Source organism: Bactrocera neohumeralis, chromosome 2 (genome assembly GCF_024586455.1).
Source record: "Bactrocera neohumeralis isolate Rockhampton chromosome 2, APGP_CSIRO_Bneo_wtdbg2-racon-allhic-juicebox.fasta_v2, whole genome shotgun sequence".
NCBI lineage: Eukaryota > Metazoa > Arthropoda > Insecta > Diptera > Tephritidae > Bactrocera > Bactrocera neohumeralis.
The window spans coordinates 11,441,723-11,455,469 of record NC_065919.1 but is presented as its reverse complement, the minus strand read 5'-3'; the positions used below and the strand labels follow the sequence as shown (position 1 = coordinate 11,455,469).

The 13,747-nt window shown below is 35.4% G+C and overlaps 1 protein-coding gene across 4 annotated transcripts in view; it reads left to right on the top strand.

Moving 5' to 3' along the window:
* LOC126751425 (maternal protein pumilio) overlaps positions 1 to 13,747 on the top strand; it is a 466,406-nt gene that overhangs the window by 359,572 nt on the left and 93,087 nt on the right. The window contains exon 2 of one of the 4 annotated variants that reach the window (XM_050461683.1): positions 3,230 to 3,277. The exons of the other annotated variants lie outside the window; for them this stretch is intronic. Coding sequence (XP_050317640.1) covers positions 3,230 to 3,277 — 48 coding nt within the window. The remainder of the gene's footprint in view (positions 1 to 3,229; positions 3,278 to 13,747) is intronic. 4 annotated transcript variants of the gene reach the window in all.

Genomic DNA, 13,747 nt, shown 5'->3' with positions numbered 1-13,747 from the left:
TACAAAAATATAAAAACGAAAAATGTACGCATGAAATGTTAGTGTTCGTCGTTTTCGCACTTTTTTTTTTCTTTTTGGAATTTTGTTTTGGTTTTTTTTTTATGATTTTTTTTTGTTTTCTTCTTGTTTTTGAAATTTATTTCGCAGGTGTGAGTTGTAGTTTCGACGTAAGCCATACACATTCACAATACATTTGTACGAATATGTGCTTTTTTTTGTATGTAAACCTATAAATAAATAATGTGCGTACTATTCGGCTGAAAAATGCTTCGCATGCTCGGAAAATGCTCGAAATTCGCTTAAACAATTCAAACAAACGGTAACTTCACCGATTTTATACCATACACAGGTATATTACTTACAGCAACTATATTTTTAATTAGATCTGAAAATGTAGCGGCCACAGGATTGGCTAGTTTGTATGGTAGCCATATGCTATAGTGATCCGATCTGAACCTTTTCTTCAGAGAATGTAGCAATGTCTTGGTTATCTATCCATATTTAATTTCGTGAAAATCCATTGTCAAATAAAAAAGTTCTTCATACAATTGCTTGAGTTGGATCGGTCAGTTTGTATGACAGCTATATGCTATAGTAGCCCAATCTGAACAATATCTTCAGAGCCTATATCGTTGTTTGAGCTAGTGATCTGTGCCAAATTTGGTGTAAATATCTCGTTAAATAAAGGAGTTGTCCATATAAGGACTTGATTTTGATCCATCAATTTGTATGACAGCTATATGCTGTAGTGGTCCGATCTGAACCGTTTCTTCAGAGAATGTAGCAATGTCTTGGTTATCTATCCATATTTAATTTCGTGAAGATCCATTGTCAAATAAAAAGTTTTTCATACAATGGCTTGAGTTGGACCAGTTGGTCAGTTTGTATGGCAGCTATATGCTATAGTACTCCGATCTGAACAATTTTTTCAGAGCTTATATCGTTGCCTGAGCTAATGATCTGTGCCAAATTTCGTGAAGATCCATTGTTAAATAAAAATGTTTTTCATACAATGGCTTGAGTTGGATCGGTCAGTTTCTACGGCAACTATATGTTATAGTGGTCCGATCTGAACAATTTCTTCATAGCTTATATCATTCTCTGAGTTAATGATCTGTACCAAATTTGGTGAAAATATCTCGTCAAATAAAAGAGTTGTCCATACAAGGACTTGATTTTGATCCTTCAATTTGTATGACAGCTATATGCTATAGTGGTCCGATCTGAACCGTTTCTTCAGGTAATGTAGCAATGTCTTGGTTATCTAACCATATTAAATTTCGTGAAGATCCATTCTTAAATAAAAAAGTTTTCCATACAAGGACTTCATTTTTATCGATTGGTTTGTATGGTAGCTATAAGTTGTTGTAGGCCAATATCAAACGTTCCGACAAATGAGCAGCTTTTTGTCGAAAAACGAACGTCTGTAAAATTTCATATCGATATCTCAAATAATAATATGAATACTTTGTATGTTTCTTTCAAGTTAGGTATTGATTGATGTCGTATGAGCTGTGTGAAAGTTACTAATTTTTTGAGGGTTCTCAATGCGTACACACGAATCTTTTATATTTTTCATTGATGTCTCTCGAATAATGTAACAAAAAGCTTTAATTAGATTAACAATCTCCAATCTAAATCTAATATCTACAACCTGTAACTTATAATATTCCACTTTACTCCGCGTTTTCAGCTTTCGTATGCATTATTAACAAGCTTTCTCCACTTTTATTTAGCTTTTATATAAATTAATTTCTTCTTGCCACAAATAAACTCTAAAAAGTTCGCTTCTACGCTCTGTCACCCAATACATTCAATTCTATTCCAACACTTCCAAGCGTTTGCCCTCACGCTGACGCCGACAAACTGCTGCTGCGGCACGTAAGCATATGTGTCACTGATACCAACACATACGTGTGTTTGTGTGTGTAAGTGAGACATTTGAATAGCGTTCAGCTACATTGGCGTCAACAAATTTAATAGAATTGGCATCGATACGGCTGCCTGACTGGCATCTAAATACATTTGCAGTAAAGACATTTCTTCTGTGCGCCGCTGTTATTCATATCCCTACACCTGACTGGCTGCTTCTCCTCGCTGTATCTACTGCGCCTACTCCCAACTACTCACTCACTCACAGCCTTGGCAATATCAATAACAATATGTGCGCCAAATCGATATATGTTTGAATTTGAATTTGAATTTCGTTAGCGTGTGTGTTGATGCGCCTAAAAATCGGCAAATATTGCTGTTGAGACTACGGCAGCTGAGGGTGGGCGGCTGTGCGGAAGACAACATGCACAACATTTCGTTGCAGGCATCAATTTTAACACCACACACACACAAATACACATATATGCAACGTCTTTTGTGCACACACATTTATATGAGTAAGTAACAGTATATGCCTTGCCTGAGGCATCATGTGTAACACGCCTTTCAAGGCTTCAGTACGTGCTAATATATGTATGTATATGTATGTGTGTGCTTTACTCATGCTTCCTTCCGTTAATGTCGAGAGTTCATGTTCATGTTTGACTGTTTGTCTCACACACATATGACTTTATGAAAATTGATTCGATGCAAATTAAAAACAGCTTTTGTCAATTTCTTCATTTCGTCATTCATCCATACTATCTCTTCTCCTATAATAGCGACATGTGTGCATTTCATTTATCCTCACTTGTAAGTGGACTACCACCCCTCTGTGCCTGTGCACTAGCAATTTTCTTCGCCATTCAGCATTCGTACGACGTGTTCTTCCTTCAGGTGCCACCTTTTGAATGTAAACATGTTCGATTTTGCTGGCTGGCATATTTACATAAAAGCATATGATTGGATTTTGTGTTCTACACATTCTCTGCTCCATTTTTCCCATTGTTATTTTACCTTTATTCTTTTGCTGGCACATTTTAGATATATGCAAATTTTTAATGGATTTTTAAGTAGGCTTGAAATAAAGCAAATCTAATTTGCATAACCGTTAGCTAGCGCTCCTGCAGGTATTATGCTGCTCCCAACATCTCTTCGCTCACTAACAGTTGTAAGACTTGAACTAGACAGCCTTCAGCTTTACATAATTATATTTCTAAAAAATATATTCTAGCCACGCCGCCTTAGTGAAGTGTGATATTGAATTTATATACAGTTATGTGTAGTAGTTTAAGCTGTTAGTTAAGATGAAGAAAATTGTTTACTAATATTTTATGTTTTTTTTTTCTCTTTCTAGGTAAGTTCAACCAGCTCTGCCCTTGGCGTGGATTATGGAAATGCTGCTGTAAGAATGCTTTTTATTTGTTATCTTTTATTGTTTAAGTTACTTTAGTTGTCTAATTATAAATAATTTTTATTTAGTTAGTGCTTATTTATACCCTGAAAAGGATTTATTGAGTTTACCATGTAATTTTTGGCAGCCAGAAAAAATGTCGCAGACCCGATCAAAATGAAGCTCTTGTATGGACAACTTTTTTGTTTGACGAAATAGCGCCACGAAATTTGGCATATATTATTGTCTAAGGCAGCGCTACAATCTCCGAATAAATTTTTCAAATCGGACCGTTATAGCATGTAGCTCGCGTACAAGCTGAACGATCAAAATCAAGTCTTTGTATAGAAAACTTTTTTTGTTTACGAGATATCTTCACGAAATTTGGCACGTATTATTCACTAAGACAACGCTACAATCGCTGAAAAAATTATTGAAATTGGATGAATTTAGCATATAGCTGCCATACAAAGTGAACGATCAAAATGTAGTCCTTGTATGGACAACTTTTTTATTTGAAGAAATATCTTCACAAAATTTGGCACATATTATTGTCTACGGCAACGCTACAATCTCCGAATAAATTTTTCAAATCGGACCGTTATAGCATGTAGCTGCCGTACAAAGTGAACTGTCAAAATCGAGTCCTTGTATGGGCATCTTTTTTATTTAAAGAGATATCTTCATGAAATTTGGCACATATTATTGTCTAAGGTAACGCTACAATCCCTGAAGAAATTATTGAAATTGGGTAATTTTTGCATATACTTTCCATACAAAGTGAACGATCAAACTCAAGTCCTTGTATGCACAACTTTTTTATTTTACGAGATAGCGTCACGAAATGTGGCATATATTATTGCCTATTGTAACGCTACAATCTCCCAATAAATCGTTTAGATCGGATCGCTAAAGCATGTAGCTGCCATACAAAGTGACCTATCAGAATCAAGTTCTTGTGTGAAAACCTTTTTATTTGTGTAGGGTATTATTGCTGTTCACCACGGTAGCACTAAAACATTTCCGTTAATATGTCTTAAGAATTCTAAACTACTAATTTTGCCAGCATTTTAGCTGCCCGGAGACTACTACTGTGTATTCAAGCTTTTATAAATCTTTTATAATTTTTTATTATTGTTACCTTTATTTCCATCTCATTTAAAATTAATTTCATTATAAATTCACTTGTAGAATTAAACGAATAGCGTGTGTATTTACATATATGACTTTAGAAGCTGTTTAAATTTAACAAGAAACATCTAAACTTAGCAAATTTCTCTTAAGGGAGCTATTAATTTTTAGTAACACACCCGAAAGCCCAGAAATTGTTGCATTTGTGTAAAGCGTATAACACGAAGAATATTGAGCGAAAAACTGCCGATATTAAATATGTTTGCACCACTCTATCTTGCGCTGTCTGCTTACTATGCCACCATGCCCCTCAATTTTTTACAGGCATTCCACAGAAAGTGTAATTTATTTTAGCTTAAAACATTGTTGCTCACTTTGCGGAAATGTTAAATTCTTCAACATTGTTTTTGAGCCTACTCATACATAGTATATGGTATATCTATAAAGACTATACTATCTATGTACTGCATGCAAATTCGTAACTCTCCCACAAAATGCCTATCTTTCTTTTTACAACTTTTATGTTCTTGCCAGCTCCTACCTTGTTTTCTAATTTAGCTGCGGCTATGAACTGTCGGCACTGTTCTCTGGTCTCATACCAGCATTTTATCGTTATCTACTTTTGCTGTCTCGGTCATGCGCGCCCACATAACGACCGCATCTAATGGTTTTCATTGTTTTTTTTTTCTTTTTGATAATTTAATGAAGCTCCGAACGGCATGTTAGAGGACTACATAGTTGTCAGTTGAAAAAAGTCTGCATTTGTGGCGCTAGCATATATAGACTGGGCGCACAGACACTTGTTTTAGCTAAAAAAAAATGCTTAGTGTAGGTTGGGCCCTGTACGCGTCAGTATGCCAGCAAGCATAAATTGTTTAGTCTACCTTTTGTAGCCTACCTTTAGGCTGTGCGGCGAGTTGCTTTTAGGCGTTTAACTAGTGCGGCGTTAAATTAAGTGAAATAAAGTGAGCATTTACATGGCGTGCAGCTTAGCATATAAATATATGTATATGTATATTAGTAGTCTTGTGTGTGAGTGAGCGTCCTTAAACAAAGAGAGCTATATTACGGCATAAATGTGTCTGACCGTGCAAAGGTCTCTACTCAGATTTTGTTTTTCATTTTTTTTTGTTTTTTTTCCAGTATATAATGTCGGCTAATATTCTCTCAATTGCGTGCAACTTTGTAATTTATATTCCAGCCAAGCAAGTACCTGTCTTGAGTCAATCACTTTGCGTATAAGACAACAAAGCGCATCACCTCGATTTCATCCATTTGACCAGCAAAACAACAAAAGTGGCAAATTGATTTCGTTATGTGTATTGAAATATTTCCGTTTTCATTCAATCGTCTTGTTTTCAGTCTTGCCTATCTATTCGCACTCTCCTTTGTTCTAGGCTTATCTTATTGCCCTGTCTTTTCCTGCTTGTTTCCTTCCGTCTTTCATTGTTAAGTCGCTTGCTCAGACTGCCCATCTGACTTCCTATACTTCCTGCGCACATCCGTTTGATTGCGCTTTTGTTTTCTATCACTCTCTCTTTCTATATATATATATATATATATATATATATATATATATATACATATATAAGTAGTTATCTCTCACTCTTTTTTCACGATTCGCATTGTTAAGTTGTGCTTTGGTTTTTATATTTATTTCTTCTATTCATGCTTTTACGATTCACGTAATTGTGGTATTAAATGGTTCTTCTGTTGTTTTATATCTCAATGAAGTGTGAAGTGTTTAACGGTGTTTAATTTTCGTTGTTGTGATGAACTGTAATTGGGGCGCACGAAAAACGCGGCATTTGGGAGTAGAACAGGCTATACTAAGTTTGTCACGAAGTTTGTAACAGAAGGAAGCGCCGCAGACCCTATAAAGTTTATATATGTAAATATGTAAATGATCAGTGAGACGAGCTTACGCATGTCTGTCTATAGTCTCTCAGCGCATATATCGATCTGAAATTTCGTATACATTCGTTTTTCCTAAAAAGGCTGCTTATTTGTCAGAACCGCCGCTATCGGACAACTATAGCTTTTAGCTGCCATACAAAGTGCCCAACTCAAAATTAAGTCCTTGTACGGAAAACTTTTTTATTTGACAAGATATCTTCACGAAATTTGGTACAGATAATTCTTTGAGGCAACGCTACAATATCTAAAAAAATGTTGCAGATCGGACGCCTATAGCATATAGCTGTCATACAAGCTTATCAACCAAAATCCAGTTTTTGTATGAAATTTTTTTTTATTTTAAAAGATAACTGCACGAAATTTGGTAAAAATAATTCTTTGAGGCAACGCTACAATATCTAAAAAAATTTTGTGGATCGGACCCTTATAGCATATAGCTGTCATACAAACTAACCAACCAAAATCCAGTTTTTATATGAAGAACTTGATTATTCGCTGCAATCAAGTCAACGATTCTTTTTGTTTTTATTTACAACATTAAAATTATTAATTTCTTAAATATCTGCAGCCATTTACATACATGTACATACGTTATTACGTATTTAGTTAATGTATATTATGTTTATGTAATCTTCATTTCTTTTTTAGCTCTATATCAAATTACTTTTTGGCCTCAAATAGCTAAGCATATTTGTTACTAAACAAATATTTGCTGTCTTATTTTATAATTGTTATTTTTTTTTTTTTTTTTTTTTTTTTTTTTTGTTTTTTGTTTTTTGCTTAGAATTTCCCACAACACTGCGAAGCTTAATTTCTGCTTGCTACTCATCAACCTCCCCTAGGCATGCCAAGGCTTTTAATCCATTAACGAAATTAAAAGAAAACAGAAACGCTATTTGATCACATGCCTTGTTTTGGCGTCTTTGTTTTGTTTACTTACACTTTTTTCACGCTGCCGCATAAACCCAAAACCTGATATACCTACGTACATGAGATTGTGTTTGTGGTGCATTGTTCGCTTCGCATTTTACGCGCACCTCGCTACACTTTGTAGTTTGCGCTATACTCGCTGTATGTGTGTGCGTGTGTGTGTGAGTGTCGTTGTCACATTCGTTTTGCTATTTTTATGTGCATCCTTTGTCTGCTGCCATAATTTCCACTTAACATTACGCAGCCCTTTTACTAAACCGCGCTTACGACCCTAAAATGCTGCTATAAATTTGTGTTTCGTCTGCTTTCATGTTATTTTTATATTTGTCTATTCACTTATTTTGTATAAAACAGCAACTTGCAGTTGTTGTATACAGTCTGCCACGCTCCCATCATACATTTTTGTTGCCGGTTAGCAGTAGCTTGATGGCATGCGCGCACTTTGTTTCAGCTTATAGTCGTTGCGTGCACGGTCCACGGTCCATAGTCAGTTCGCTCACCCCCACCTGTAGTTTGATGTAACTGCTATTGTCCTGTGGCTAATAAATTCACGGATTTAATTGGTGCAAGCGGGCTTAATTGTTTAGGTGGTATGGCATGGTAGCACTGGTGGTCAGCTTAACTTACCAGACAGTCGGCGGTGAAATGTTAAAGGATATTAGCGTTGCTGTGGGGCAGCAGCGAACAACAATTTAATTGAAAGTTATGTTGCTACGCTGCCATAAAGCTTCCAATATGCTTATGTGCGCTGTCTACTTTTGTTGTTGTTATTCTTGTTGTTGGCGTTGCTGGTGTTGTTTACAGGAAAATACTAGCGCGCAGCTGTTTGCAGCTGCTAATTGAATTTAATACTGCTGCAGCTGCTATCTGTGTGGTTGTATGTATAAGTATAGTATTAGATATACATTTTTATATTTATTGGTTGAACGCCTTAAGCTATGCTACGAGCTGCTGTTGTTCAGTTGTGTTATCATAATATTATCTTGAGTTTTGCTGTAGCAGGGTTATACGAGTGTTTGCTTGGAAACATTTGTACTAATAACAAAAGAAAACTTGCGCGTATGCGCCTAAAATTATGCATTGCTTAACTATTTTTTATCATGTAACGCCATAAAAGGTTAGAAGCAGTGTTGTCTCTGACTTCAAAAATTTGTTTTGGATAAAGTACAGGTATCCAAACAAAAAACATCCGTGTATGCGCCTAAAATTATGCTATCATAGCTATTTTTCGTATATAACGCTTTAAAAGGTTAGAAGCAGTGCTGTATCTGACTTCTAGCATTTGTTTAGGAAATAATGAAGGTATGCAAAGCAGCCTGCACAACTTTTTCAAATGCAAATGTTATATAATTTTTTATTTTGGTTTGAAAGTGAAATTAATTTTTTTTTCATGTTTCAGTAGTAGACTGTTGCAAAATACTTTGAAAAAGCTTCATAGTAGGTTGAAAATCATTGAAAATGAAGTATTTATTTGGGTTTTTCACTTTAATTTTGTAATTCTTTCGAATTTTCGAAATTTGCTGTAAACTGGCCTTTTTACATATTCATTCACCTCAAATGCAAAACAACGTATCATCAAAAAAATTGAAATTTAGCTTCCGCTGTCAGATATAACCAATATGTAACCATTAAATAACCCATATATAACTACTTTATAACCCATATATAACCACTTTATAACCAATATATAACCCTTTTATAACCAAAACTCAAATTTTGTTTTAATATGAGTGGTTTCTATTCATCGGTTTTCCTTTGCCTGTAAACTTATGAAAAGTGATGTTACGTTATTTTGCATTTTAGGTGACGATATACACTGTATTTTTGTATTTTAAGTATTAGGGAGGTAATCTTATTTCTTCTCAAAATTTAAAAAAAAAAATCCTAATTATCAATACAAATGTCTCACTTCGTATTTTTTGGCTGTTATCAAAGCTGTGCACCTTAAAAATCAAAACAGTACAATTTAACTAAATTTTATAGTCTTATCTAGTCAAGCATGCAGCTAGTTATATACGAGTAAGTACTTAAAACTTAATAAATATATATGTTTTTGTTTGTGTACGTAAATGTACATGCTGCTCAGAAACTCAATTTCCGTCATACGCTTCCGGTTATAAATTAACTTTTACTCAAGTTGCCACACAGACGACGCTGCAGCCTGCACTTAAGAACAATCCACACTTTTTGCCCTTGCTTGAAGATAAATAATCAAGTTAGTTTCTCAACTACACAGAGTCGCTTTTAAAGTGTAGCTTTTCAAAATACTCCCACTGTACCGTTTTCATACAACTTTTGTACGCACTGCTGCGAAGCGCTTTAAAAGCTTAGCAAAAATACTTAAAGTCAAATTGGCCTAGCGCTGTTGCTGCTTGCAGATCTGGCATTTTATTAAATTTTATTTTATTATTTCAGCACTCAAACGTTTAGTTTGGCTGACATTGACTGACACCAAGCCAGCGAGACAACGCAAAGAGCTGCTAGTTTCGTTGTCAGAACAAAGCAAGCGACACGCTGCCACCATCCCCGGCTGCGTCAACGTCGTCGGCTTCTTTACGTATGTCAGCGCGTTATTTCTGTACAGTCGCGCTTCGAATGTCTGGCGCATGTCTCTGCGCAAAGCCAATCAAGCTGCTTGTCTGTCACAGAATGCGTCATTTAGCTAAGCAGCCAATTGCAGACCTCACCAACTTGTCTTGCGTTAAGTTCGTCACACACACACACATACACGTGCACTGTGCACTTCCGCCACATTCTTGCTGCTGTTTCTGACACTTCAATTGCTATCACTGCGCTTTCCATCTTACTGTCACTAGAGTCAGCGTGCTAGCTATCATCCACTGAAGCTAAGTTGGAAGCAGTCTGCCTTTGTGCGCTTTGTTTCTTTGTGCATTTGCTTACAGGCTTAAAGAGCAAGTATTGAGTAAGCTCTTCCAGACTTTTATGAATAAATAAATATCTGCGTGTTTGTCTGTGCTGCAGTGGCTTAATTCTGCGCACAGTGTTGCTTTGCTTCTAACTGTTGCATGCACTGCAGATTACGGTCTTCGGCGTTTCCATTTCTATTTCTATTTTTATGGCATCCCAAGCTCGCTGTCACTTATTTAGCGCGCTCGTTCATCATATTGAGTTGACATTAGCATATCTACTTTGTGGCATATAACCTATTTATACCATAAACACGGTATATTCAGTTTGTTAAGATGTTTGTGATAACCAGTAGATAACGTCAGCGATTCTATCCTTGTATGTCTGCATATACGCGAACTAGTCCGTCAGTTTTTGAGATATCACTCTGAAATTTTGCACACATCCTTTTCTTGCCAAACAACTGTAAATTTGTCTGTTTCGCCGATATCGATTCACTCTAGCTTATAGCTGCCATACAAACTGAAGGATTGAAATCAAGTGCTTGTATGAGAAACTTTTTTATTTGACAAAATATTTTTAAGAAATTCTGCACAGATTATTATCGAAGGCAATGTAACAATATTCTAAAGAATTTTCTAAATCGAACGACTATATCACATAGCTGCCATACAAACTGATCGATCAAAATCAGGTTGGTGTGTGCAGAACTTTTTTATTTGACAAGATATCTTCATAAAATTTGGCACAGTTAATTTTCCTATGCAGAGCTATAATCTGCGAACAAATTATACAAATCGGACCACTTTAGCATATAGCTGCTATAGAAATGTATGGATCGAAATCAAGTTCTTGTAAGGAAAACTTTTTTATTTGACAAAATATCGTGCTTTTTGATAAGGCAATACTACAATCTCCGAACAAATTGTTCAAATCGGACCACTATAGCATATAGCTGTCATATAAACTGTTTGATCAAAATCATTTCATAAATTTGAAATTCAGTTATATATTTAGCAACTTGTTCGTAATACTTTTAAACTGAACTGCAATTTCACCCTATGTACTTTACTTTACAGGCATGCATTTACATATACACATACGCCGCCACACACTACTTTCATTTACTTCAAACACAAATATTTGCCTAGATATTTGCACAAGCATGCCTTTGTCGTAATAAAGCAAAAAAGAAAACGTCATAAAAAGCACAAAGCAACAGAAATTTCCTACATACCATACTTTGTAGGCAGAAATTTCGGTTTGCCGCTTTGCGTCTCACAAAGCAGTAGAGCACGCTTCAAACAGTGTATTTGAAGTTTCAAAATTTAAATATAAATTTATATAAATTTTAATTATTTTCCCTTACTGTGCTTGTCAGCCAGTTATACGAGCAGTAGTAGTGCTTGTCTAAAGCATAAAAATGTATACCTTTTATCTCCATATACGGTATAAATATTTGTTTAATATGCCTTAGTAATGCCGTATTTCTGCATATATGCTAAATTGTTGTTCATAAAACAGAGATTTATTTAACTTTTCAGTAACCTTCTGTAACTTTCACTTTCGAAACATTTTTAATTTCATTTTAATGTGCATAGGTTTCCGCACAAAAATTGTTTTAACTTCGTTTTTCTGTTGTATACAACATGTTGTTATATGAATTGTGTGTAGGTACAAACATTTCTTTTTGTTGTTTACAATTTCATGCGTGTTTATGCTTATTAGGGTGCGCGTTACAACTAAATCAACTAATATAGATTTTTTTCGATCTTGCAGACGCTCCCAAAAGTTTAGTTTTCGGTTCTAAAAAGTTGTCAACGTAAACAAGCGCTTGTTTGCCTTTTAAACTGCTTAAATACTTTTTTCTTATTTTTTACCTGCATATAACATTGGAATTTTTGATATTTAGCACTAAAACAATGAACCTACAACCTTGAAAATGTGATATTCTGATAAAAAAATTCTCCACGCTGAAAAAAGATTGAAAGGACTTTTTTCATAAAACCATTCCTCTGAAAGTTATATGCAGTTACAGCTATACAATACATGAAGTCTAGTGAGCGTACTTGTACATACAAGAGCATTTATGCATGCTATATGTTGCTCATACGCCAGGGTGTATCGTATTATTACAGTGCATTTGATGCATAACTTTAACTGCGTGTAACTTTTAAAGTAATGTTTCTATGAAAAAATCAATGAGAACCATTTTGTAGCGCGTTCAATTTTATATTAAAATGTCGCTTTTTGAAAGTTGTGCTCTTTACCGCTTAATGTAAAATATCCAAAAATCAAAAGATATCTGAATTCGGCACGAATTAGTTTGAAAAAAATATTTTTGAGCACAGCAACTGTTACTTGTTCACTTATTTTCCAAAATATAATCAACTTTAAAGATAACGCAAACCCTAATGTACGTACGTACATACATATGTACAAGCTTTCACCCATCTTTTGCCGTGGCAGCGCTTTGCCTTCATACTTTTCAATGAAATATTTTGCTTGTTTTTATTTGTTATGCACTTTATGCAACATCAGCAACAAAACTTTTTTAATAACACATACTAATTGTTGTTGTTCTTGTGCTTGTTGCATGTAAATATATAAGTATATATTTGTTGTTGTTCTTGTGCTTGTTACAAGTAAATACATACATATGTAAGTATATACCCGCAAACAGATGTTGTACGCTTTGCAAACAACCAGTTGCCTGTCTTAAGTGGCAGTCACTCACCGCGCGTCGTGCGGCAAGAATACAATAGAGCAACAACAACAACAACAACAATAGTTTACAAACTGCGCGCAGTCTAAAGAAAGGCCAAGTTATACGGCACTTGTAAATTATGTTGCTCATACGCCATGGTGCCCGCACTGTATTCATGTGTTTCAACTAATACATACAAGTTTAAACTGTTGCAAAATGCGCCACTCATAGGCTTGCAGTTAAGTTAGGTGAATTGCTCCTGCTACGCTACGCTAGCGCCCCCCGTGCAGTTTTGCTGCAACGCCTTACTCACTGCTGCCCGCCATTGTTGCAGTTTTAGTGATAATGGCGATTTGTTTTTCGGGTTATTTGCCTGTAAATTGTTTGCATGCGAGTTTGGTTGCATTGTATTTTGTTGCAAATGCTTTTGTTTGCTGAACCCTCTAAGCATTTTGTTGTCTACCACTCGCTGTGGCAGAGTTGTGCGCGTCTACCCAATCATACAAATGTAGCTACGTAGGTAGCACTTCAGCGCCTTGCGTTCATTTACCCAATTTTACACACACACACATATATACACTTACACATGCATCTGCTGAAGCATGGTACTCGTGTATGCTGTCATTTTATATTTCGTACAACTTTATGTTGTTTTAGTACTGCCTACGGCACATTGCTGTTGTTGCGTTCGTTGTTATGTTTGTTGTTGTTATATGTTTTATGTTGTTGTTGTTGTTGTTGTGCAGGGGGCGCCGAACTCACTAAAAATGCTCTTTGAACTTTGTATGCGCTTTTAACTAGCGTTGACCTTTTGTTTTTGTATATTTTCTACATCAACATATTTACCTCACCAACCTCGCTGCTACCCACCCAACCGTTTGTTGTATGTGTTGTTGTTAATTGAAATTTGAGCAATTTTAGCAGCATTT